General features: G+C 38.4%; 1 protein-coding gene across 1 annotated transcript; it reads left to right on the forward strand.

Moving 5' to 3' along the window:
• Positions 1-19,832: 19,832 nt before the first annotated feature.
• On the forward strand, positions 19,833-21,233 carry LOC141640034 (uncharacterized). Its single transcript, XM_074448997.1, has one exon. It carries the CDS (start codon positions 19,833-19,835, stop codon positions 21,231-21,233), a length of 1,401 nt encoding a protein of 466 aa, XP_074305098.1.
• The last annotated feature ends 6,757 nt before the right edge of the window (positions 21,234-27,990 follow it).

Raw genomic sequence — 27,990 nt, forward strand, 5'->3', positions numbered from 1 at the left:
TGAGTGGGAGCATGAAGCAGGATGTTCTCACGATTTCCAACAAGGGTAAAGGTAAGGGAAAATCTTCAGGCGACGTAACTGTAGGTAAGCCAAAATTCAAGAAGCCAGGAAACGGTAAGAGTGGGCCCGATGAGACTAGTGGCTCACAGGGCAAGGCAAAGAGCAAGGGCGGTGACATTGAGTGCCACCATTGTCACAAGACTGGACATTGGAGGAGGAACTGTCCCGTGTACCGTGAGGACATCAAAGCAGGCCGCGTCGTTCCTGTTGGTATGTCATCTTATATTCATATGATTGAGATTAACCATGCAAGTTTCGGAACTTGGGTACTTGATACCGGTTGTGGTTCTCATCTGTGTAATCATTTGCAGGGCCTAAGAAACATCACACCTCTCGGAAATGGTGATGTGGACCTGCGAGTCGGGAATGGAGCCAGAGTTGCTGCTGTCTCAAAGGGAACATATGTAATCCAACTTCCTAGTGGTTTTGAGTTATTTTTAAATAACTGTTACGATGTACCCAGTTTGTCTAAGAACATTATTTCAGTTTTCGTACTTGATAAAGACGGATTTTCATTTTTAATAAAGGATAATAACTGTATTTTCTCTTTCAATGAAATGACTTATGGCAAAGCGGTTTCCATGAATGGAATTTATATCTTAGTTCAAACCACGGAAGTATTACACGTGAATAATAAGAAATTAAAGGTTGGTGACAAAGATCAAACCTCTCTATGGCATTGTCGAATGGGACACATAAATGAGAAACGCGTAAAGAAACTTGTCGATAATGGGACTATTCCCACATTCGAATTTTCTACATATGGCACGTGTGAATCATTCCTCATTGGCAAAATGACTCGAATTTCCTTCAAAGGTGTTGGAATGCGTGCTAGTGACCTATTAGGACTCATACATACAGATGTTTGTGGACCTATGTCAATTACCGCTAGAGATGGCTATATATATTTTATCACTTTAACGGACGATTTAAGTAGATATGGATATGTCTACTTAATGAAGCACAAAAGTGAGTCCTTTGAGAAATTCAAGGAATACCATAACAGGGTTGAAAACCAACTGGGTAGAAAGGTTAAAGCACTCCGTTCAGATCGGGGTGGCGAATATCTTTCAAATGAGTTTGATCAACACTTTAAAGACTGTGGAATCGTTCTACAGTTAACTCCACCTGGAACACCTCAATTAAATGGTGTGTCCAAACGGAGAAATCGAACCTTACTTGATATGGTTCGATCCATGATGAGTCACACGGTAGTGCCTGATTAATTATGGGGTTTTGCTCTTTTGTCAGTTGCTCTTATACTTAACCGAAGACCGACTAAAGCTGTCGACAAGACTCCATATGAAATGTGGAAGGGAACGGTCCCTAACTTGTCCTTTATTCGGGTTTGGGGCTGCGAGGCTTATGTCAAGTGGAGACACGAGGATAACCTCGGCCCGCGATCGGTCAAGACATACTTTATAGGTTATCCAAAAGGAACATTTGGTCATTACTTCTATTCGCCTACCGAACATCGAGTTTTTGTTGCGGCTAGTGCGACGTTCTTAGAGAAATAATTTCTCGAGAACAAGACAAGTAATAGAACCTTCGAGCTGTCGGAGATTCCAGAACCAACAACCGAGGAACGGATGGAGGAAATTGTTCCTCCAACTGATGACATGGTTAATATTCCTGAGGAACCTAGGAGGTCGGGTAGAGTCTCTCATCCTCCGGACAGATACATTGGTATGGTCGAGGAGAATGACGTTTTACTCCTAGAGAGTAATGAACCCGCTACTTATAAAGGTGCTATAGCCTGTTCCGACTCAAAGCTATGGCTCGAAGCCATGCAATCCGAGATGGACTCCATGTATGAGAAAGACGTATGGGATCTTGTTGATTTACCTAATAAGGTAAAACCTCTGCAGTGCAAATGGCTTTACAAAATAAAGCGTTCTATAGACGCGCAACCAGATATCTATAAGGCACGACTAGTGGCAAAAGGTTTCACTCAAGTGCACGGATTGCATTATGATGAGATTTTTGCACCTATAGTCATGCTACGTTCCATTCGGATAATCTTAGCGATTGCCGCTTTTCATGACTATGAAATTTGGCAAATGGATGTGAAAACCGCCTTCATAAATGGTTATTTGGAGGAAGAGTTGTACATGGTGCAACCCGAAGGTTTCATAGATCCTGAACATCCTAAGAAACTATGCAAGATTAAGCGTTCCATACAATTATTATCCCAAATTACATAGTGAAATCCTCTCCTGGCTTGGTGCCCGTGGTTTTTTCCAATTTAAGGGTTTTCCACGTACAAAATTCTTTGTCTTGTTATTGTTATTTTTATCATATTCATACCTTTATATGCTGCCTTGACGACCTGACTTACAGACCGAATAGAGCTAGTTAACCCTACTTAATTCAACCCTGACCTGATCTTGTCTTGCGCAAAATCCACACAAAACAATTGGCGCCCACCATGGGGCATCTAGCTCTTTAAATCCTTTTTTCGCATCTTACAAAAATTCAAAAATCCTACAAAATTGGCCCAGCCTACCCTCCAACAAATCCCTGAGTTGGAAAGCTTGAAAGAAAAAGTGGCCCAAACTGAGGCAGAAATCCTCCAATAAAGAGAATCTGAGTCAGCTCTGAAGCAAAAATTGGAAAAAAACCCAAAGAGCAGGCTCTAGATTCCAGCCAGGAACCCCATTTGCATCAATTATCAAAAATATCGATTTCTCCAGTTTTGGGAGCCCAAGTGGTTCTAAATTTACCAACGTTAATGGTGATGATGAGCCAAAGAATGACAATGAAAAACCTGATGAATCCGCGGCAGCCATCATGATGGAAGTACTTCAGGAGATCAAGAAACTCAATGAAAAATTCGACAAGATACCCGGAGTACCTGCCATCATGGAAGAAGCTACCCCTGACAGCTATGCTAATTCGCCTTTCATAGACGAAATAGCAAAAATAGATTTACCCAAGATGTTTGTGGTCCCATCTATGAAAATCTATGATGGAACCACAGATCCACAAAATCATGTGGCCCTCTACAAGCAAAAAATGATGGCTGCATCTATTCCTAGCGAATTCAGACAAGTTTGCATGTGTAAGGGATTTGGAACGACCCTGCTCTACAATGGTACATCAACCTGCCAACTGGGAGCATCCATTCCTTCGCAAACCTGATCAACAACTTCAACCAGCAGTTTGCGAGTAGCAGGGAGTTGGAGAAACGATCCAGTGACCTTTACCGGATTATTGAAGTTTGATGAAACTCTCAGGACATTCCTTGCGAGATTCAACAAAGGGAAAGTATCTATTCCCAGGTGTGACGTTGGAACAGCAGTGGAGGCATTCAAACAGGGGTTGCTACCACACAATGACTTATACAATGAGCTCACTAAGTATCCCTGCCATACCTTCGAAGATGTCCAGGCCAAGACTCTTGCTTTTATCAGGCTAGAAGAGGACAAGAGCTACAAACTTGGATCACCCAGTGGACCAAAGGATTATGAAAAAAGCAATAGGAAGAGCAACAAAGGAAACAACTACAGACCTACACCATATTCCAGGCCAGACCATTCAGAAGATTAATCCAAAGGCTTGACAACATGGGACCAGTAGTCAGATGGCCCAGGAAAACGGAAAATCCCAACCCTATGAGGGACAATTCCAAATGGTGCGAATTCCACATGGACATTGGACACGCGACGGATGACTGTTTTACCCTGAGGAAAGAAGTGGCTTATCTGCTGAAATCTGGATATTTAAAAGACCTGATCAAGACGAAAGGCAGGAATGCGGACCAGGGCAAAGAGAACCAGGAGCATAAGCAGGATCACAGCCTCCCTCCACCACCTCCAATATATGAAGTTAAATTCATATCCGGTGGATCAGAAATCTACAGTCTGACCAGTTCAGCAGCAAAAAAGATAGCCAGGACGCCAAGGACCGTGTCACCCTGCAAACCAGATCACATCCCAAAAATCACTTTCAATGATTGTGACCTGGTAGGCATCCCTGATGTTCATCATGATGGCCTGGTAATTTCTATGCAGATTGGAACCGCCACAGTAAGAAGGATTCTGGTAGATGGAGGCAGCTCAGTAAACTTGATCATGCTTGACATACTGAAAGCCATGAAAATTAATGAGGACCAATTCACCAAAAAATCCAGCGTTTTGGTGGGATTCAGTGGAGAAACCAGAAGCACTCTAGGAGAAATCCACCTTCCAACCTACGTTGAAGGAGTCTCATCTTATGAGAAATTTGGAGTCCTTGATTGCCTGTCATCTTACAACGCCATCCTGGGCAGACCCTGGATTCATATTGTTAAGGCCGTGCCGTCAACCTATCACCAGTGTATCAAGATACCAACAAACCGGGGCATTGCCACCATCAAAGGGGATCACAAGACAACCAGGAATGCTACACAACAGCCTTGAAACCATCCAAGGCAGGTAAGTCCCTCGCACAGCAATTAAAGTACCCTGTCAGGAGCACTTATGTAGCACCTCCCAGAATGGAAACAGATCAGGTAATTCTAGACCCTAAGTACCCTGACAGGTATGTTTTAGTAGGATCTCTTGCCCCAGATAGTGTCAGGCCCGAACTGGTAAATTTCCTTAAAAATAAATCATCTTGGTTTGCTTGGTCATATTTTGATATGACTGGAGTTAGTGCTGATATAATTACACATAAACTCAATGTTGACCCATCTTTTAAGCCTGTACAACAGAAAAGGCGAAAATTTACAGCTGAAAAAAATGCTATAATCAATGAGGAAGTGGAAAAACTCTTTGTGGGATTTATCTGTATGCATCCCTTTAACTTAAAGGATTATAACAAATTTATAAGACGATTACTAGTCATAAAATGAATTACATAAACAAAAGGTAGAGAATTAGAAATAACCTTCGGTCCTAGCTAATTCGGCCTATGAACAATATCGCAATGATATTCTCCTATCAGTTGCACCCAAGACGATATAAGATATACCCTTGTTCTTTTGCTAGAATCGATTCCTAAATTTTCTGTAAAATTTTAGGTTATTTTGTGTTTTTTTTTTATGAGAGGAGGCAAGGTTGAAAAATTAGGTTAGAAAAATTCCCTCCTCTTTCTCCCTTTAACCGTGTATGTGGGAGTGATTAGGGTAGAATTTTTCTTCTAATTATTCGGCCCATTTATCGAGACAGGCATATCAGTCGATCGACTGATACACCCGGTCAATCGACCATGTATATAACGCATTATTTATAAATTGTCATTTATATTATACCGCATTAATTAATACGGGTCAATAATAATTTATTATGACAATATCGTATAATTTATCATTAGCTGATTAAATATAACCGATTACATTTAATTACGAATTAACATATTAATTCGTCCAAGCTAACATTATATACATTAATTAAATATAAGTTATTATATTCAATTTGCGAATTGACAATTAATTCGTCTCAACTAATATTATTTAATCGGCATTAAATAATTGTCTCATCAACACATTGACTAACTGTTTAGTCATATAAGGCATCAATGTGATTATATTTTCATACAATCACATTTCTCAAACACATCCTTTAGGTGTGACTTTTAGGGACCAGTTGATCACCGCCATCTGTATGGTAATAACGTCAAACTTTCTAGCAAGCCAACCGTTATTAGGTAATCGTTAATCAACTGATAAAATACGAAGTATACCCTTGTGAACCTATAAGAGATTTATAAATGTTATCACACTAATTTGTGGAGGACACAAGCTCCAACAAACTCCCACTTGTCCTCACAAGTGTATGTGCGATAACCGATTCTCATATCCTAAAATTTCTCCCACTCAATGTAAAACAATTTGCGAAATCTGTATTCACAAAGGTCGTATTTTACAAGCGATCTGTATCAAGAGTGGTTTCCCCGACTAGTAACTGATAAACGAATCATCATTCGAGTATGGCCATGCATTTCAGTTACAACTCCTCGAGTGGCCCTGAGAAATAACTATACCTGATAAAGGTTGGATATTTTCCTCAATTCGAATCCTGCAGATGTAAGCACAGTATGAAATGACCGAGAAAAAATCTACTTAGCCCCCAGTTACGGCAGACCGTGAGAAAGAAACCAAAGTCACCCAAAAACTGCCTTAATCTCAAGAGACAGTCGATAGTCAAAAGAATCGACTCTAGGATCACAATGGATGTCCTATCCACGATCTGGCACCGAATGTTTTTAAACATTTAGGACTCCATTACGTTGTCACAAAAAATTGTCCTACGAGGTATCGTTATAGTCTCGCATTTGTAATCGATCAGTCAACAGTTTGACTTATGGCTCGTTGAACCCACCATCAATCGACTGCACAATATAATAGCCAGAGTTATCAGCTCATTAAGGCGATTACGGACCAAACAAAATATAATGTAATTCAGTTCACTTTGTGGTGTTCAATGTTGTCAGTACAATCCACATGAAAAACAAAATATTATAATAAAACGATGAAGTTATAAATAGTATATGAAAAAGATAATGTATCAAATCCATAGTCAACTACTACAACTCAGGAACACGTTTAATTCCCATGGAAATAACGTGCCCGTCATGCTTATCAAAATTCAACGGTTTAGTGAGAGGGTCCGCGATGTTATCATCCGTCGCAATCTTGTCAATCACTATCTCTTCTTGCTCCACGTAATCACGGATCAGGTGAGCTTTCCGATGTACATGTCTAGATTTGTTGCAAGACTTTGGCTCCTTAGCCTGGAAGATGGCACTTCTATTATCACAATAGATGGTGATCGGGTCATTCGAACTAGGAACTATCGTAAGTCCTTGTAAGAATTGACGCATCCATATCGCTTCCTTAGCTGCTTCCGAAGCGGCATAGTACTCGGATTCAGTGGTAGAATCTGCTACAACACTCTGTTTGGAACTCTTCCAGCTGACCGCAGCACCATTAAGAGTGAAGACGAACCCGGACTGAGATTTTGAATCATCTCGATCCGTTTGGAAGCTAGCATCTCACAGAACCGATTGCGCATAGCTTAGTATCGCCTCCATAAGTCAATACCCTATCCTTAGTCCTCCGTAGGTACTTGAGGATATTTTTAACTGCTATCCAGTGTGTTTCACCTGGATTCTTTTGGTACCGACTCGTCATACTCAATGCATATGCCACGTCTGGACGTGTGCATATCATGGCATACATGATTGATCCTATTGCAGATGCATAAGGAACACGACTCATGCGCTCAATCCCTTCAGCGTCGTGGGTGATCGAGACTTGCTCAACCGCATCCCAGACGTCATTGGAAGGTTCCCCTTCTTGGAGTTGGTCATGCTAAACTTCTCAAGAATCTTATCCAAATAAGACTCGTGACTAAGTGATAACGTCCGTCGTGATCTATCTCGGTAGATACGGATTAGAAAATGCGTTGTGCCTCACCCGGATCTTTCATCTGGAAATGGTTCTTCAACCATTCTTTAACCGAAGATAGGAGAGGAATGTCATTCCCAATCAAGAGTATGTCATCGACATACAATATCAAGAATACAATCTTGCTCCCACTCGACTTGATATATAAGCATGGTTCCTCGACCGATCGAGCGAAACCGTACTCTTTTATCACCTGGTCGAAACGATGATTCCAACTCCGAGAAGCTTGCTTAAGTCCATAAATGGAACGCTTAAGCTTGCATACTTTCTTAGGATGTTCAGGATCTATGAAACCTTCGGGTTGCACCATGTACAACTCTTCCTCCAAATAACTGTTTAAGAAGGCGGTTTTCACATCCATTTGCCAAATTTCATAGTCATGAAATGCGGTAATCGCTAAGATTATCCGAATGGAACGTAGCATGACTACAGGTGCAAAAATTTCATCATAATGCAATCCGTGCACTTGAGTGAAACCTTTTTCCACTAGTCGTGCCTTATAGGTATCTGGTTGCGCGTCTACAGAACGCTTTATTTTGTAAAGCCATTTGCACTGTAGAGGTTTTACCTTATTAGGTAAATCAACTAGATCTCATACGTCATTGTCATACATGGAGTCCATCTCGGATTGAATGGCTTCGAGCCATAACTTTGAGTCGGAACAGGCCATAGCACCTTTATAGGTAGCGGGTTCATTACTCTTTAGGAGTAAAACGTCATTCTCCTCGACCATACCAATGTATCTGTCCGGAGGATAAGAGACTCTACCCGACCTCCTAGGTTCCTCAGGAATACTAACCGTATCATCACTTGGAGGAACAACTTCCTCCATCTGTTCTTCGGTTGTTGGTTCTGGAATCTCTGACAGCTCGAAGGTTCTATTACTTGTCTTGTTCTCGAGAAATTCTTTCTCTAAGAACGTCGCACTAGCCGCAACAAAAACTCGATGTTCGGTAGGCGAATAGAAGTAATGACCAAATGTTCCTTTTGGATAACCTATAAAGTATGTCTTGACCGATCGTGGGCCGAGCTTATCCTCGTGTCTCCACTTGACATAAGCCTCGCAGCCCCAAACCCGAATAAAGGACAAGTTAGGGACCGTTCCCTTCCACATTTCATATGGAGTCTTGTCGACAGCTTTAGTCGGACTTCGGTTAAGTATAAGAGCAGCTGACAAAAGAGGAAAACCTCATAATGAATCAGGCACTACCGTGTGACTCATCATGGATCGAACCATATCAAGTAAGGTTCAATTTCTCCGTTGATCAAACTCATTTGAAAGATATTCGCCACCCCGATCTGAACGGAGTGCTTTAACCTTTCTACCCAGTTGGTTTTCAACCCTGTTCTGGTATTCCTTGAATTTCTCAAAGGACTCACTTTTATGCTTCATTAAGTAGACATATCCGTATCTACTCAAATCGTCCGTGAAAGTGATAAAATATCTATAGCCATCTCTAGCGGTAATTGACATAGGTCCACAAACATCAGTATGTATGAGTCCTAATAGGTCACTAGCGCGCATTCCAACACCTTTGAAGGAAAATCGAGTCATTTTGACAATGAGACATGATTCACACGTGCCATATGTAGAAAATTCGAATGCGGGAATAGTCCCATTATCGACGAGTTTCTTCACGCGTTTCTCATTTATGTGTCCCATTCGACAATACCATAGATAGGTTTGATCTTTGTCACCAACCTTTAATTTCTTATTATTCACATGTAATACTTCCGTGGTTTGATCTAAGATATAAATTCCATTCATGGAAACCGCTTTGCCATAAATCATTTCATTGAAAGAGAAAATACAGCTATTATCCTTTATTAAAAATGAAAATCCGTCTTTATCAAGTACTAAATCGAAATAATGTTCTTAGACAAACTGGGTACATAGTAAAGTGATTATTTAAAAATAACTTAAAACCACTAGGGAGTTGGATTACATATGTTCCCTTCGAGACAGCAGCAACTCTGGCACCATTCCCGACTCGCAGGTCCACATCACCCTTTCCGAGAGGTGTGATGTTTCTTAGGCCCTGCAAATGGTTACACATATGAGAACCACAACCAGTATCAAGTACCCAAGTTCCGAAACTTGCATGGTTAATCTCAATCATATGAATATTAGATGACATACCAACAGGAACGACGCGACCTGCTTTAATGTCCTTACGGTAGACGGGACAGTTCCTCCTCCAATGTCCAGTCTTGTGACAATGGTGGCACTCAATGTCACCGCCCTTGCTCTTTGCCTTGCCCTGTGAGCCACTAGTCTTACCGGGCCCACTCTTACCATTTCCTCGCTTCTTGAATTTTTGCTTACCTACAGTTAGGTCGCCTGGAGCTTTGCCCTTACCTTTACCCTTGTTGGAAATCGTGAGAACATCCTGCTTCATGCTCCCACTCAATTTCATATCCTTCTCTGTCTGTACGAGAAGGGAGTGTAGCTCATGAGGACTCTTTTTCAAGTCATTCATGTAGTAATTCGCCCTGAAAAGGGCAAAACCATCGTGAAGAGAATGAAGCATACGGTCTATGACTATGCTCTCACTGATTTTACAATCAAGTGCCTCCAATTTCTCGACATTCTCAATCATGTTAAGAATGTGTGGGCTAACCGGTTGGCCCTTTTGGAGTTTTCATCAAAGAAGCGACAGGTATGCTCGTAAGTAACGATCCTCGGTGCTTTTGAGAACTCGTTAGTGAGCGTGGTGAAAATCTTGTTCGCACCTTGGGCAATGAAGCGTCTCTGCAAATTGGTTTCCATTGCAAAGATGAGTACGTTCTTTATCGCACCCGCTTCCATAACGAAATCACTATAAGCAAGTGACTCGTTAACTCCCGCATTGAAATTTGGTTTGACCGGTATTGGCTCAGTTAAGTACTTGAGCTTACCGTCAGCAATGGCAGCATTCCGTAGTGCTGCCTCCCAGTCCGCAAAGTTGGACCCGTCATTCTTCAGTCGCGTGTACTGATTCATGTTGTCCATTAAAACTTTCAACCAGGACTCGCTTCCAAGTGTGGCACTTGGCATTGGGATTTCGTTATTTCCAGCCATTTGTTGTAACAGTAAAGTAAACGTGTTCTACACTGCGAAAAGAAGAATAAATAATAAGCATGTGCATCGAATTGATTTTAATTCTAATGCAATATGATACGTGCATTTTATGTAGTCCTTTTAGGCCTTTTTATGCACGTATTTCTATGCTATTATCGTAGTTTTATGCTACGAAATGCCCTGAATATGCTACTTTGGTTTGTTTTGTTCTATTTGAAGGAATGGACCAGAAAGTAGTGAAATCGAGCCTTTTACCGTCCTTTTAGCATGAATTTGGAGGAAGAGTGAATTTGGAGCGGGAATGTAGCTATTTTGAGATGCGCAAAGAAGAAAGATAGCTAGGCGAGCAAAGGAAGAACTTCAAATTACTAGTGCCTAGTTTGAAGAGCCATATCTCGAGTTCTACAACTGATATTCGGGTGATTCCAATTGTAGATGAAAGCTTGTCCTCTTAGCTTTCCAACGCCACCAAAATCGCCCTGTTTGCCCAAGTAACGAAGAAATGGCAGCAGTTTGAAGTTCAGTGCGCAAAGCAGGAAATTGTGCGCTGGAAAGTACTCGATCGAGTACAATTATGTTTGATCGAGTCCTTTTTCTACTCGATCGAGTAGTTGCATTTTAAGGTTTACTCGATCGAGTAGATTTTCTACTCGATCAAGTGGTTTGAGCTTGAGTTTACTCGATCGAGTTGTTTTAAACCACTCGATCGAGTGGTTTCTCTTATGGGCTCGGGCTTTTAGCTCTAATCCGTTATTAGGTTAAATAAAATCCTATTTTTCTTATAAATAGGAAGGGGAGACGTCATTTGTAACTCTCGACACACATCACACGTTACGTTTTCCTCTGGTTACTGTTGAATACTATTTTCTCTCCTATTTTCCGGATCCTTTTCTACTGTAACTTTCTTCCTTTCCCTTTTCTCTTTAATTTAATTAATGCTTATTGTTTTTCTTCCCTTTATTCTTGTTTTTTCTTTATTTATGTCTAGCTAATTTCTCTGCTAGGATTAGGATAGTCAATGGACTGCTGTTAATTGCTGATTAGGTTTATAGATTTGTCGTTGTTGTTTTAGTCTATGTTGTTAATCACTGTTATAATTGTATCCTGCTAGTTGAGTCGACACAATTAGCCTATTTAACTTTGGTAAACCTTGACCTGGACCGAAAGGTTGGAAGGGGTGAGATCCGCAGTGAACAATAGGATGCTTTAGTGAGGGCGAAAGTCAAGCTAATAACATTTTAGGGCGAATTGAGACCGAAAGGAGATATTCATTGCCCCTTAGACCGACACATCGACTAATCTGTGACCTTAGCTGAAATTGATTACGTTCATTGATGACCCAAAATCCTAGTTTTCTCTCTCTCTTTTTAATTTCTCTTATTCCTTTTTAATCTTATTAGTTTAGTTAAAATATTTCAAAACCCCCAATAGTGACATCAGACAGACCGAGTAGACAAGTGAATAGTGACCGCGTCCCTGTGGAGATCGACCCTACTTATCGCTAGCTTCTGTTAGTTATATTTAGGTATTTATTTTTGGCACAAAAACGACCGTATCAAATTTTGGCGCCGTTGCCGGGGAGGCAACTATTTATTTACTTGTTTTATTTTGTCTATTTTTAGCCTCAAGGGATTTTTTCCCTTGAGGCCGTTCTCATCTTTTTCTCTAGTGCTGTTTTGATAGGTCCTAAAGGTCCTACCTAGACAATTCTAGGTCAAAGATCGTCAAAGGGAAGGCTTGAGTACCTTTGACCTTCCACCTATGTCCCATTCTATGGCGCGACGGGTGGTTTTGTGTGAGAGATGTGGTGCTGCTGGGCATGATGCAGCTGTTTGCTTAGCGGGAAACGACCGTGTCAAAAATTTGGCGCGACGAGGTATATGCGTTCACGCAGCGTGGACAAGCTAGCCACTCTGTTGTAGTTGTGCCGCCACATCTACCCTATCAATGAGGCTAAAAACAGCCTCCATTTGTCTGGCCACTGCAACAACAAGCTCCTCCTCCTGATAAGCAGAAAGAAGAGATTGTGGGGCTGAAATCTTTGATGAAGGCATTTTCACTCCAAGTGCAAGAACGTGATAGACTCACTTGTGCGCGATTTGATAAGCTCGAGTCTCAAATAGCTCAGTTAGCTGTTTCTGATGACTGGGTTGACTCGAATTACGAAGTTCTATCAGATAATGATGCCTTACACGAGGATTTCAGCACTGTACAGCAAGAATCACTCGATCGAGTGAAATATATTGGTCAATCGAGTGAATTACCTGAAGAATCGTTCGATCGAACACTTTATTCTACTCGATCGAATTGCTGCCTAGAGGAACTACTCGATCGAGCTGTTTCATGCACTCGATCGAGTGAAAATCAAGAGGAGAGTCTTCGATCGAGTAACATTTCTACTCGATCGACTGAATTGGCCATAGAGAGCAATGCAACGTCACTTGGGTTAGTTTTAGACGACGATTTTTATGAAGATAATGGATACGGTGAATCTTCCCTGTTCAAAGCCGAGCTGGATGCGCTAGAGGCTGCGATTTACGGGACGAATTCCACAGAGGAGGGTGACGAGAAGGAAATTGAGTCAGTGATTGCTCCCAGCACGGAAGAGGTAATATCTTCCTTTATCAGTGATTCCGACATTGAGAGCAACCAACCCGAGGTAGTTAACGATAATTTTATTATTGTTGGTTCTAATAGTACATCGCCTCATTTGACTCATGCTTCGTATTTTAATGCTATACCCCCTCCTAGTTGGTCAATTAATTTAACAGTTTTTCACCATTCATGTCATCTTAAATCTGTTAAACTAAAACGGTATCCTAATTTATTGTTAATTGCTCCTGAGCTCCTTTATTTTGTTGATAAATTTAGGAGCTGTCATAGGAAATTTGTTAGGCTCAAACGTTTATACATTTCATTTTCCTATGCTACTTTTCTACCTTGGTGCTACTTACAGTTTTGTGTAGCACATGCGCAGCTGTTTGATAGGTTGCTGCGCGCTTTGAGCTGTTTAGACAAGGCTAATTAAATAGAGGCTCAAAGAAAAGAAGGTCGAGCTGGGACCTGTCTGAAACTAGCGCTACCCGGGAGGCAACCCGGAGATTTTATTTTTAGTTGTTTTTCAAACATTTCAGTTTTTATTTTGTTTAATAATCGGTTCTCTCGATCAAGTTTTCTTGCTTTGATTCGCTTCCTATGACGCCACTATGAAGCTGTTTGTGACCTCCCATGTTGCTGGCTGGTTTGGGGAGGTCCCTTCTTCGCTTTATCTTGTAAGTTTTCCACATCTTCACTCTCCTTTTTTAGTTTGCATTTCCTTTCCCTATTTTTGGGTACAATGAGGGCATTGTACGGTATGGTTTGGGGAGGTTATGCATCCATATCTGTGTCTACATGTTGTTTTTACTGCATTCATGTTATCACGTTTAATTTTCGTATGCATTGTTCTTCATTCTTTTCAAAAAAAAAAAAAAAACGAAAAAAAAAATTCACGTTTATTTTTGCATATAGGTTGAGTCGAAACGGTAGATTTCCGTGATGAAATTGCACTTTAACTAGTCATTTTTTACTTGAGCCTTGCACTTTATTGACAGCTATTAGCTGAGTCTTGCGCATATCTACGAGTTTTTGTTCAAATTTAGCTGACTGTTTAGACTTGACCTGATAAATTGGCAACCTACTCTATAAATTCTGAGTTAAGCCTTATAACTGGTGACATTCATGACCGGTTTACATAGGAATTGAGAGTAGTACTCCTTGCATAACATGTTTATTACTTTTGCACATTTATGATATTCGATTTTTTGTCAATTGCATACATTCGGGTTTGTGCTCGGTGTCACATGCAGGGAGGTGCTTGCAAATTTCCCTTTTCTTATATTTTTTACCCATTTAGCTCCACTTAAGCCAAATCTTGCCTTTTTGACCCATTAGCTACATCCAAAACTGAGCCTGCCTAGTCAAGCTAGTCTAGTATGTCTTTTGTGGTATGCTTTTTCCGTCTGCAGTATGGCCCGTATCATTTTGATTGGAGTTGGTGTAAATAAAGGAAGGAGAAAAGAAAAATAATAATTGAAAAAAAAGAAGAGAAATTTACGAAAAAAAAGGAAAAAAAAATGAAAAAAAAATGAAAAAATCACGTTCACAGGAAGAAACCAGAGGAAGAAAAGTTTGAAAATTTTGAGCTGGTTGAATATTGAGACCGTTTATGCTCATTTTTACCTTGTGACGGTCTCACTCCTCCGTTTTATTCCATATTTTTTGAGGAGATAGTGTATATGGATGGTGAGTTTTGTGCCAAATGAAGGGCACTTGTGTTTATTTCTTAGTCAGTTGAGAATCGGACGGTCTTATATGGTCCTGTTTAGGAACTAGCTTGACGCTTTTACCTCCACATTTCCATAATTTGTTTTCCCTTTTCTCACCTGAACCTCACTATTCCTATACTATTTGTAAGCCCTCGGCTGTAACGGACATTGTTGGTTGGAATGTATGTGTAGTACTTGAATCGTCTATCATTTTTGTTGCATGCATGTTATGTAGGTCGCAGTCTAGGTGAGTGACTGTTTTCTCTTTCTCTCTTATACATATACTTTCACCCTTTGCTTCATGAGAGAAGAGTGACCACGTGAGAGTCCGATTTTGTTGGTCTTGCAGGGTCGATAGGTCAGCTTTATTTATGGACATCTTATAATTCGTTTGCGTAATGACCATTGTAGCTGTAACTGTTGATTTTAGTTTGCATTAAACTAGTTTAAGTAGACAAGTTATAGCTAGCTCTGAGTTATCTTTTCCGTTCCATTAGTTTGCATTTAGTTTACTCGAGGACGAGTAAAGGTTTGGGTTGGGGAGATTTGATACGTGCATTTTATATAGTCCTTTTAGGCCTTTTTATGCACGTATTTCTATGCTGTTATCGTAGTTTTATGCTACGAAATGCCCCGAATATGCTACTTTGGTTTGTTTTGTTCTATTTGAAGGAATGGACCAGAAAGTAGTGAAATCGAGCCTTTTACCGTCCTTTTAGCATGAATTTGGAGGAAGAGTGAATTTGGAGCGGGAATGTAGCTATTTTGAGATGCGCAAAGAAGAAAGATAGCTAGGCGAGCAAAGGAAGAACTTCAAATTACTAGTGCCTAGTTTGAAGAGCCATATCTCGAGTTCTACAACTGATATTCTGGTTTTTCTAATTGGAGATAAAAGCTTGTCCTCTTAGCTTTCCAACGCCACCGCAATCGCCCTGTTTGCACAAGTAACGAAGAAATGGCAGCCGTTTGAAGTTCAGTGCGCAAAGCAGGAAATTGTGCGCGGGAAAGTACTCGATCGAGTACAATCATGTTCGATCGAGTCCTTTTTCTACTCGATCGAGTAGTTTCATTTTAAGGTTTAATCGATCGAGTATATTTTCTACTCGATCAAGTGGTTTGAGCTTGAGTTTACACGATCGAGTTGTTTTAAACCACTCGATCGAGTGGTTTCTCTTATGGGCTCGGGCTTTTAGCTCTAATCCGTTAGTAGGTTAAATAAAATCCTATTTTTCTTATAAATAGGAAGAGGAGACGTCATTTGTAACTCTCGACACACATCACACGTTACTTTTTCCTCTGGTTACTGTTGAATACTATTTTCTCTCCTATTTTCCGGATCCTTTTCTACTGTAACTTTCTTCCTTTCCCTTTTCTCTTTAATTTAATTAATGCTTATTGTTTTTCTTCCCTTTATTCTTGTTCTTTCTTTATTTATGTCTAGCTAATTTCTCTGCTAGGATTAGGGTAGTCAATGGAGTGTTGTTAATTGCTGATTAGGTTTATAGATTTGTCGTTGTTGTTTTAGTCTATGTTGTTAATCACTGCTATAATTGTATCCTGCTAGTTGAGTCGACACAATTAGCCTATTTAACTTTGGTAAACCTTGACCTGGACCGAAAGGTTGGAAGGGGTGAGATCCGCAGTGAACAATAGGATGCTTTAGTGAGGGCGAAAGTCAAGCTAATAGCATTTTAGGGCGAATTGAGACCGAAAGGAGATATTCATTGCCCCTTAGACCGACACATCGACTAATCTGTGACCTTAGCTGAAATTGATTACGTTCATTGATGACCCAAAATCCTAGTTTTCTCTCTCTCTTTTTAATTTCTCTTATTCCTTTTTAATCTTATTAGTTTAGTTAAAATATTTCAAAACTCCCAATAGTGACATCAGACAGACCGAGTAGACAAGTGAATAGTGACCGCCTCCCTGTGGAGATCGACCCTACTTATCGCTAGCTTCTGTTAGTTATATTTAGGTATTTATTTTTGGTACAGAAACGACCGTATCACAATACTGTCATAACGCGAAGACTCATGCATTTATACAATTGACCTTCCTCAAGAATTATATAAATGATCCCAAGACTCAATTATCTATAAATTGATAAGCCAACCTTTTGGCTAATTCTACTGTTAGAATTCTCGGTCGATAAATTTATGTAAATTCTATCTTTAGTCCATCATAATCGCGAGAAACTCTTCGAACTATAATGTTGAGATAAACTAAGTCAACACAAACTACTTACCCAACGTAGAAGGGGTCATATTATGCCTACCGACGAAGAAGGGATTCATAGTTGTTTGCCCTTATAAAGACTAATCTCAATTTCTGTTTTAGAGGAAGATCCCATCAACTTTATTTTAATTCATTTAAGTGAACTAATATCTAGCATGCGTGAATGAATAAACTAAGGTGATGACTTAAAAACATGTGACATCTGTATGTCTATGAAAACTAAGATACAACCTATATGTGTCAATTTTCATGCATTTTAGTAGGTGGTTTGGTTTTAGGCGGAATATGATGCATTAACTAACATGTGAAAGAAAAGCAATAAGAACGGTAAAACGTAAAAAATAAAGTCCTAGTGTGGCCTATCCTATCAAAATAAACATTAATACAACTTTGGAATCCATCCATGGACCCGAGAAGCTTGTCTTGATGTTCCATCTTGATCCATGTAGCGCGAGTGAGCTCCAATCTCCATCTTTAGTCTTCTTTGAAAATTACAATAAATAAATTTACATAATAAACCTATTTATTACATTCTAATTTCAAAACCCAAAAACTAAAGAAAAATAAAGGAGATTCGAGATCTCAAATTACATTAAAAATTATGTTCCCATCATTACGAAAACATAATTTGACTAAGGCCACACTAGGTATTACAAATTACAACCGATTGCAAAAAAACGTAAATTAAACCATTCAAACGATTCATTCAACTAAATAAAATGCATCAACTAAAAAAAATTAAACATACAAGACATAATTCTTTAATTATGTAGATTAATTTTATCCAAACCACCTATTTAAATGATCAAATTAAGTGACAATTCCTCAATTAATCACATTAAATTTAATCTCAATTCACATTAAACTTGTAATATGAATTTAATCCATTCATTATTCTAAACTTCTTTAAAATAATTAGGTATCTATGAATTGTGAACCGCTTCACAAATTTATTATACATTGTAAATATAATGTATAATCTTTCTAGGCCAAAACAAAACAAAAAAAAACGAAAACAACCTTTTTTTTTTTTTTTTGGTCTCGGCATTCCAAAAAAACAAAAATTTTTTTTAGAAAAGAAACTCTTGGCATAAACCAAAAACAGTCGCAAAAAAAAAAAATTTCTCGGTTTTACAGCTAACACCGAATGAAAAAAAAACAGAAATTTTTTTTTTTAGGTCTGCTGAACGTGAACAGTAACAGAAACAGGAAAAAAACTTTTTTCCACGGCTAAAAAAAAAATAAAACAGCCGTCCCAATTTTTAAAAAACAGCATTATGCCCTAAATTTCAAAAACATGATTATTGATGAACAAAATCGTTTATTGTTGCTATTAACAAGATTGGCATATTCATCTTATAATTTAAACATGTAAATTTATGATACATGATTCTAAACAACAATTTAGAACCATTTATGCCAAAAGCAATATAGCAAAAAAAACAATTTATCATCAACAACTAGACGATTTCCATTTACATTATAATTTAATCCGAATTAAATCAAAGTATCTACAAATTCATTTTATTATCATCTTAACTGATTAAAACAACAATATGTATGAATCAAATGGAAATAAAAATATCAAAAACGAAAAAAATTTCGGTTGAACAGACGAGGCAGTCGGTCGACCAAGGGCAGTGGTCGATCGACCAATCCGAGAAACGAAAACAGCTACGGCTTCAAAAAAAACAGCCGAAACCCTAATTTTCGAGACCAATTTTTGTTTACATCCAATTTTATGAAAATCATCAAAATAAAATTCATGGCCTTGGCTCTGATACCACTTGTGGGATTTATCTGTATGCATCCCTTTAACTTAAAGGATTATAACGAATTTATAAGACGATTACTAGTCATAAAATGAATTACATAAACAAAAGGTAGAGAATTAGAAATAACCTTCGGTCTTAGCTAATTCGGCCTATGAACAATATCGCAATGATATTCTCTTATCAGTTGCACCCAAGACGATGTGAGATATGCCCTTGTTCTTTTGCTAGAATCGATTCCTAAATTTTCTGTACAATTTTAGGTTATTTTGTGTTTTTTTTTTATGAGAGGAGGCAAGGTTGAAAAATTAGGTTAGAAAAATTCCCTCCTCTTTCTCCCTTTAACCGTGTATATGGGAGTGATTAGGGTAGAATTTTTCTTCTAATTATTCGGCCTATTTACCGAGACAGGCATATCAGTCGATCGACTGATACACCCGGTCGATCGACCATTTATATAACGCATTATTTATAAATTGTCATTTATATTATACCGCATTAATTAATACGGGTCCATAATAATTTATTATGACAATATCGTATAATTTATCATTAGCTGATTAAATATAACCGATTACATTTAATTACGAATTAACATATTAATTCGTCCAAGCTAACATTATACTTCCTCCATTCAACTCCACTCTACCAGTTGGAGTTTTGCACAACAATTAAGAAAACTTAAAGAAACAATAGAAGTACATATGGGAGTGTGCTGTTGCTTTATTAAATGATAAAATTTGGGTGGTAACCTGATTTGATTATGGGATAATCTTCCCACCAAAAAGTTTAACATTTTAAAAACCCCACCAAAAACTTCACTTTACATTTTCCCTCCATTTCCTGTCAAGTCTATATTACTAAAACCAAGGAAGTCCAGCATTATTACAGTACAACTTCACCATTATTTACAACAAATTTCACCTCAAATTACATCTTCTCTCAGTCCTTAACATAAAATTACAGTCCTTAACATTAAATTACAAACATAAAATTACAACAAAATGGGCTTCAAATGCATGACAGAAGATCAGCGGACAGAAATCGCCATTTACTTGCTCGAAAAGTCGCAAAATGGTAAGCTTTCTCGTGGCACCATCAAAGAGGTAGCTGCAAGATACGGTTTGAGTGATAGAAGCATCTCTAACATATGGAGACTAGCCAAAACACCAAGGTTAGTAAGTGAGAAGTTAGATGTGAAGAGTGGTAGGATAGGCAACAAAAATAGGAAAAGAATCTTACCAAACATTGAGCACATAAAGTCACTAGATCATTCTCTAAGAGATACCATGATAAGAGTTTCAGAAAATTGTGGAGTTTCAGTTGGAACAGTCCATTCATGGGTGAAAGAGGGTTTACTTAAACCTCATTCAAGCCCATTACATCCTAAACTCACAGACTTACATAAGGATCAAAGGCTACTTTATTCACTTAGGTCATTAGTTGTCAAGCAAGTACTTCAAGAATTCTTTGATCTCAATAATGTGCCACTAACTGAAATCTTATTTACTGAAATGAGCAACACAATACATATGGATGAGAAGTGGTTCTTCGTCACAGATGACAACGAGAAAGTATATGTTGTGGAGGGGGAGGAGCTGCCATATAGAAGTTGCCAATCAAAAAGGTACATCACAAAAGTTATGTTCATGTGTGCAGTGAGCAGGCCAATTTATTCAGCTCATGGGGAATGTCTATTTGATGGAAAAATAGGCATGTTTCTATTCACAAACCAAGTTCCAGCAGCAAGGGGAAGCAGAAATAGGCCTAGGGGTACTTTAGAGACTAAGCCAATTGAGTCTATCACAAAAGTGGTCATCAAAGAATGCTTAATACAGCAAGTCATTCCAGCAATTAAGAGGGTTTGGCCAGAAGGTTTAAGCAAACACATATACATACAGCAAGACAATGCAAGGCCTCATATCAAGAATGATGATCCTGAGTTTATGGCAGCTGCAAACTCAGATGGATTTCACATTGAGTTGGTATTTCAGCCACCTAACTCACCAGACCTCAACTGTAATGACTTAGGTTATTTCAGAGCTTTACAATCATTACAAAAAAAACATGCAGCAAAGACAGTGGATGATTTAGTGAATGAGGTAATGCAAGCATTTGTTGATTATAGTCCAAGTAAACTGAATAACATATTCCTATCATTACAAGCAGTAATGGTTGAGATTATGAAATGCAAGGGTCATAACAATTTCTCCCTTCCACATATGGGGAAGGGGCATCTGGCTGCCATTGGTATGTTACCAAGGAATTTAGAGGTCAATGTGGAGTTGGTCAAGGAATGCATTGAGTATTTGCAAGGTATTGGTAAAACAGAAGGGTTAGAATATCTTATGAACGAACTAGGTTACAATGTTGAAGGTATAGTTGATCAGCTAAATGGGATGTAATGGTTAGTTTAATGTTAACTTTAATCCTTCAATATAATGTTAAGTTTAAAGTTCATTTGAAAAAACCTACTCAAATGACAATTAAACTTCATTTTGAAATGTAATGGAATGTGAAATGCAAAGTTCAGTTCAGTTTTATGCATAAAGTGAAATGCAAAGTTCAGTTCAGTTTTATTTATACAAAATGTGAAATGCAAAGTTCAGTTCAGTTTTATGCATACAAAATCTGAAATGCAAAGTTCAGTTAAGTTTTATGCATACAAAATGTGAAATGCAAAGTACAGTTGCAAAATGCATAGACTAACTCTCAGGCTAAGTTTGCCCTCATCATTGAGTTGTCCCAAATATTCTTGCCTCCGACACTTAACAAAATGAAGGTAGACCATGCTCAACAAGCAAAAAACAGTATTGACATCCAAACTAATCTCTCAAACCAATTAGGTATAGTCATCATTGAGTTATCATACTGCAGTTACTATGATTAAGCACACACACCCTTTCATTAATATAACATGTGGTGGCAAAAATACTTGTAAGTAATGGGCAATAAAACGTACATATACTTCCTCCATTCAACTCCCCCTAAAACCATGTATAGCTCTCAAACCATTAAGGTATAATCATCATAGAGCCATTTTGGTTTATACAACTCTCAGGCCAAAGTGGCCTCATCATTGAGTTGTTTGAAGTTGTAAAGCCTCCTACACAAAAATAATGAAGGTAGACCATGTCATCTCCATTCAACAAGAGTACTAAATCAGCCCTCAAACCATGAAGGTAGAGTAATCATTGAGATGTCAAAGTACTCCTAATTAAATGGTTAGACACACACACCCATTCATTCATTTTTAATGTGGTGGCTGAACAACTAAACATATTGGCCACTTAACTAGACTCCACCAAAAAGCATGTATAGCTCTCAAACCATTAAGGTATAATCATCATAGAGCAACTATGACAGTAACAATAATAGTGATGTTACCCCTCAGTCCAGGAAGGACCATCATCGAGGTTAATGACAATAAACCTTGCATCCTAACAGAAAAAATTCAACACATTAAGTCAGACGGATACACCATTTATGCCCTTAATAATCATTTTAAACTTACAGTCAGACAGACAAAAGAATATTTCAAACTGTCAAAACCAAACAGACTCACAAAACCAAACAGACAGACAAAAGAAGATTCAACACAAAAGAAGATTTCAGACTGACAAAACCAAACCAAACTTACAGTCAGACAGACAAAATCGTTTATGAACTATACGAAACAGTCAAACAACCCAAAGACAATACAGCAAAACAAAATTTCAGTTCAGAAAAACAAAATGTACATAATTTCAGACAGACAAAACAAGATTTCAGACAGACATTAAGCCTTGAATCCTCAGAAATTTTTCAGTTCATAAACACAGTCAGACAAACTTTCTATTGATGCATACCAACATTATAACAGTTTTATTTTCAATTTATACGAACAAACCAAACAGACAATACATCAATTACAATTTTTCAATTTTAATAGTTCAATTTATCCGTTTATTCAGAGGATTTTAATTCAGAAAAAATGCATGAGCCATAGAACAAATATTAACAACAAACCATTCAAAAAATCCTAAAAAAAATCCTAACAGCAGATAACCCAGTAGTTCAATAATTAGTTGAAATAATATACGAATAAATAAATAAAAAATACAAAAAAAAAAAATTGAGATAGAAAATATACCAACACCTCGAAGATAATTATCGCTTAGACAACTGTCTATCAAGAAAAGCATTGAATTTCACAGTCATCGGTGACAGATAATCAACCACCGCTTTTTCAACATACTCGGTTATTTTCTCAGGCGTTTTAGGACGCTTCTCCGCCATCCGCTTCAAATACCGGTTTGCGTACTTTGTGCATGGACTTTCAGGCTCCCCAGAACCACCACCCACTTCGACTAAAGTGGTTTTCTCGGCGTTTGTGCTCCTTTGAAGGAGCGACGTTCTCAGGCGTTTCAGGCGACTTTGGAATGCAAACGCCACCATCATCGAACTCCGTCTCTTCAACTTCAGTCCCCAAATCATCAGGATCTAGGGAATCGGGTACGATATGGGTTGGAGGAGGCGATTCAGGAGCAGATTCATCGCCTTCATCATCGCCTTCATCGTCTTGTAAACCAACACGATAACGATAAAAAACACACTGAATACACTCATTACCACAGTTTGGATGAGGAGGTTTCATGATAGGACGGATGTATAGATATAAAGACGAGAAGAGAAAGACGAATTACTGAAGTGATGAAGACAAAGATGAAGTAATGAAGTGATGACGACAAAGACGAAGTAATGAACTGATGAAGTGAAGAGACGGATTTACAGATCTAGGGTTACTGAGAAGATGAAGTGAAGGAGGCGGATGTAGAGAGAGAAGGGAGAGATTAGGGTTTTAGAATTGTGTAGAAGCTTTGAGAGAATGAGGGATTGTTAGGGTTGAGGCGTTAATGGACGGAATAAGAGGAGGGATTGAATTGGGTTTGGGTATAATGAAGGAGACGGATTGATCCAGTCCAAAATTCCTTCACAAATTTGAATGGGTTTATTGGGTATATTGGGTTGGGTCATTAATATTTGTAGGGAAGGGTTAGTGTATTAAGATGGATTAGGTAGTGTTAATTGGGCTAGGATTAGTTTAGGGTGTATTTTGTGGGTAAAAGTAAGTGGGCCATTTAGTGGCATTCTTTGTAAATAAAATGTTCTTATAAGGATACTATGGTCATTTTACATCCTTTTTTTAGTAAGTGGTAGAGTGGAGTTGAATGGATGAAAATGGAAAGGTGGTAGAGTGGAGTTGAATGGAGGAAGTATACATTAATTAAATATAACTTATTATATTCAATTTGCGAATTGACAATTAATTCGTCTCAACTAATATTATTTAATCGGCATTAAATAATTGTCTCATCAACACATTGACTAACTGTTTAGTCATATAAGGCATCAATGTGATTATATTTTCATACAATCACATTTCTCAAACACATCCTTTAGGTGTGACTTTTAGGGACCAGTTGATCACCGCCATCTGTATGATAATAACGTCAAACTTTCTAGCAAGCCAACCGTTATTAGGTAATCGTTAATCAACTGATAAAATACGAAGTATACCCTTGTGAACCTATAAGAGATTTATAAATGTTATCACACTAATTTGTGGAGGACACAAGCTCCAACACTCTTGGATATTGGAATGATCGGGGAAGTAATGTACCCTGAGTGGCTGGCTAACGTAGTTGTTGTGCAGAAAAAGAATGGAAAGTGGAGAGTCTGTGTAGACTACACTAACCTAAACAAAGCCTGTCCCAAAGATCCATTTCCTTTACCACATATTGATGCCATGGTAGACGCCACAAAGTGAGCCATGAGATGCCGACATTCATGGATGCTTCCAAAGTGGATTCAATCAAATAAAGATGCACCTTGTCGACCAGGAGAGTACTGCATTCATTACTGCATCGAGGCATATATCGCTACACCGCCATGCCTTTCGGCCCGAAGAATGCAGGGGCAACGTATCAAATACCGGTCAACATGATGTTTAAAGACCAAATAGGTGATATCATGGAAGTATACATAGACGACATGGTGGTAAAATCCAAAAATGCAGAAGATCATGTGAAGCATTTAGAAATAGCATTTGAAATATTGGAGAAATACAACATGAAGCTCAACCCTGCAAAATGCCACTTTGGAGTCTCTGCAGGAAAGTTCCTAGGATACATGGTCACGAAGAGAGGCATAGAAGCCAGCCCTGAACAGATAAAAGCTATCCTGGAATTACAGTCACCCAAATCTGTCAAAGATATCCAAAAATTGACAGGTCGGGTAGCTGCCCTGAACCGTTTCATATCAAGGTCCTCTGAAAGGTGCAAAACATTTTACAACCTCCTCAGAAAGAATAAATAGTTTCAGTGGACGAATGAACATGAGACAGCCTTTCAAGATTTAAAATCCTACCTATCATCTCCACCCTTACTGGCTAAACCAGAGAAGGGAGAACCTCTGTCAGTATACTTATCCGTCACTAACACAGCAGTCAGCGCAGTCCTAGTAAAAGAACAGGATGGCCAACAACACCCGGTTTATTATGTAAGTAAAAGCCTGCTGGATGCTGAGATGATGTATGGATTACTTGAGAAATATGTTTTAGCTTTGATTATGTCATGTACTAAATTACGACCTTATTTTGAAAGCCATCCCATTATAGTTAGGACTAACTTACCTATAAAATATGTCCTACGAAAACCTGAATTATCAGGCAGGATGGCCAAATGGTCAGTTCAGATTAGCACATACGATATCTCTTTTGAACCCAGGGCAGCGATCAAATCGCAGGCCCTAGCAGACTTTGTGGCTGAATTTAGCCCTAACCTGGAACCCGGCCTGAAAGAAGAGGTCAACCAATTAGAAAATAAAACCTCAGACCAAGAATGGACCTTGTTCATAGACGGGGCATCCAATGCCAGGGGGACAAGGTTAGGATTAGTGATTAAATCACCACAGGGAGACATGATAGCACAGGCTATAAGCTGTGAATTCAAAGCTACAAATAATGAAGCGGAATATGAAGCTCTAATAGCAGTCTTAAAGGTATGTCTAGACCTCGGTGTTCAAAATCTAAAGGTAAAAACTGATTCACTTCTAATTGCTAATCAAATAAATGGAATTTATACGGCCAAGGATGCAAAAATGATTTCGTATTTAGAATATGCAAAAAAACTTACCGCCAAATTTGCTTTATTTGATATAGATCAAATATCAATAGACTTTAACACACAGGCTGATGCTTTGGCCAGCCTAGGTTCAAATTTTACCCCTACGGTTTTTGATAAAATACCAATTGTTCAATTATTAGAGCCTACCATCAGCAAACCTGAACAAGTCAACCCTATCAATCAGGATAGTAATTCTTGGACCAAACCCTATTATGATTGGTTTCTCCGAGGAATACTGCCTCAGGGGAGACACGAAGCAAGGGCTTTTAAAATTAGAGCTTCAACTTACACTATTATCAATAACACTTTATTCAAGAGATCGCAGGCTGGACCATACCTGAGATGCTTGGAGCCTGACGAAGATAAACTTGTACTTCAAGAAATACACGATGGACATTGTGGTAACCACAAAGGAGGAAAAAGCCTGGCGAGTAAAGTACTCAGGACAGGCTACTGTGGACGCGGGCCCACGGGGGCGAAAAGCGAAGCAAGCTTTTCTTCTTTGTTTGTTTTGCATTTGTGGAGTCGCCACCAATTTATTGTGGAAAATTGGAAACCGTTCGAATACCTCGTGTCATGTCAAGACACAAAGTAATGACATGAACACTAAGCACTCGTTACCCTTAGCATTCTATGTCTAGAATGACTCTCGTGGATGCCAATGAACACGGATGTTCACAGAGATCTGGAGTAAGGGGTGAGGGTACGTATTAGGAAGCTCTTTTGATCGAACACCTAATCCCGCCCGTCTCGATAGCGGCCTCTACTAATGATTAGGTAAATCATCTATACTCGATATGTTGTCGATTATATGCATGCAATGCAACATCCAATAAATTAATCCTAGCATGTGAGAATTAACTAAGTCGGTAAACACGTAGTTTAACATGCAATTGATGTCGAGGTAGAAATTTAGGTTAATTGCATGTGAGAGCATACAAGCAATACAATAAAAGAAATACAATAAAAAAATACAATAAAGAAAATTAAAATAATTACATTGGATTAATTGATTTATGTCGAAAATACATTTAAAACAGATGGTTTTGGAAAAGAAAGAATAAATGAATAAACGAACAGACTATGGATGATAATACGAGAAATAATTAATTAAATACGTAATTAATAAACTAGGTCAAGGCAGAAACGGGAGTTCAGGGACAGAAATCAACCGGGAACAGGCGCAGCAGAGCTGCGTCCCTTAGAAGAGGCGCAGTAGTCGCTGCGTCTGTTCCTGGGTTGAGTTCTGGCTGTGAAGCCGGAACCGCATCTCGTTAATGTTCATTGGTGAATTTGATGCTTGATTAATGGTATATTTGACTCGAATGAAAGTTATTAACATATTATTTACATGTGAACGAGGTCATAAAAACGATAAAGCATGAATGAAACTAAATAGAACGAATTATTTACAAGATTTATAAGATTATTTACAAATTAACAAACTAGTCAAATTAGTTAGACTAAACAGGTTATTAATGATGAATTAATGACGGTGACGGTAAATAACAGATACAAGTATATCAAAGATGAATTCCAGAGATTCAATATGGGTAAATCGAATCTCTAAAAACCGAATTGATTTAATGACGAAAACCCGCAAATATGGATTATAAGGGATTTAGGTCGGGATTTAAAAGATGAATTAATTAATAATGATTAATGAATTACAGGTTAAAATTATCATATTCAAATTGTTATGTTAATGAAACAATGAACAATTGATAACCAAGCGAAAAACAAAAGGACGAACAAAAGACGAAGGAAGAAGAAAGGAAGCAGGAACTGCGGCAGCCTCACGAAGAGGCGCAGCAGTATCGCATCCCTTCAAGAGGCGCAGCGATTCTTGCGTCCTTTCTCGACGGTTGTTTTCTGATAATCCGTAAAAAGGGTTTTTAAAAAGGTTTTACAAATCGGTTTTAAGAATACTTTCGACATAAATCTTACAATATTAATTACGATAATAAAGAACAATAAACAAAAGAAGGATTTACAC

The sequence above is a fragment of the Silene latifolia genome, chromosome 2 (genome assembly GCF_048544455.1).
Source record: "Silene latifolia isolate original U9 population chromosome 2, ASM4854445v1, whole genome shotgun sequence".
NCBI classification, from domain to species: domain Eukaryota; kingdom Viridiplantae; phylum Streptophyta; class Magnoliopsida; order Caryophyllales; family Caryophyllaceae; genus Silene; species Silene latifolia.

What these genes read in the sequence shown, in the direction of transcription:
- LOC141640034 (XM_074448997.1), top strand. Translation starts at nt 19,833, where the DNA reads ATGGGCTTCAAATGCATGACAGAAGATCAGCGGACAGAAATCGCCATT.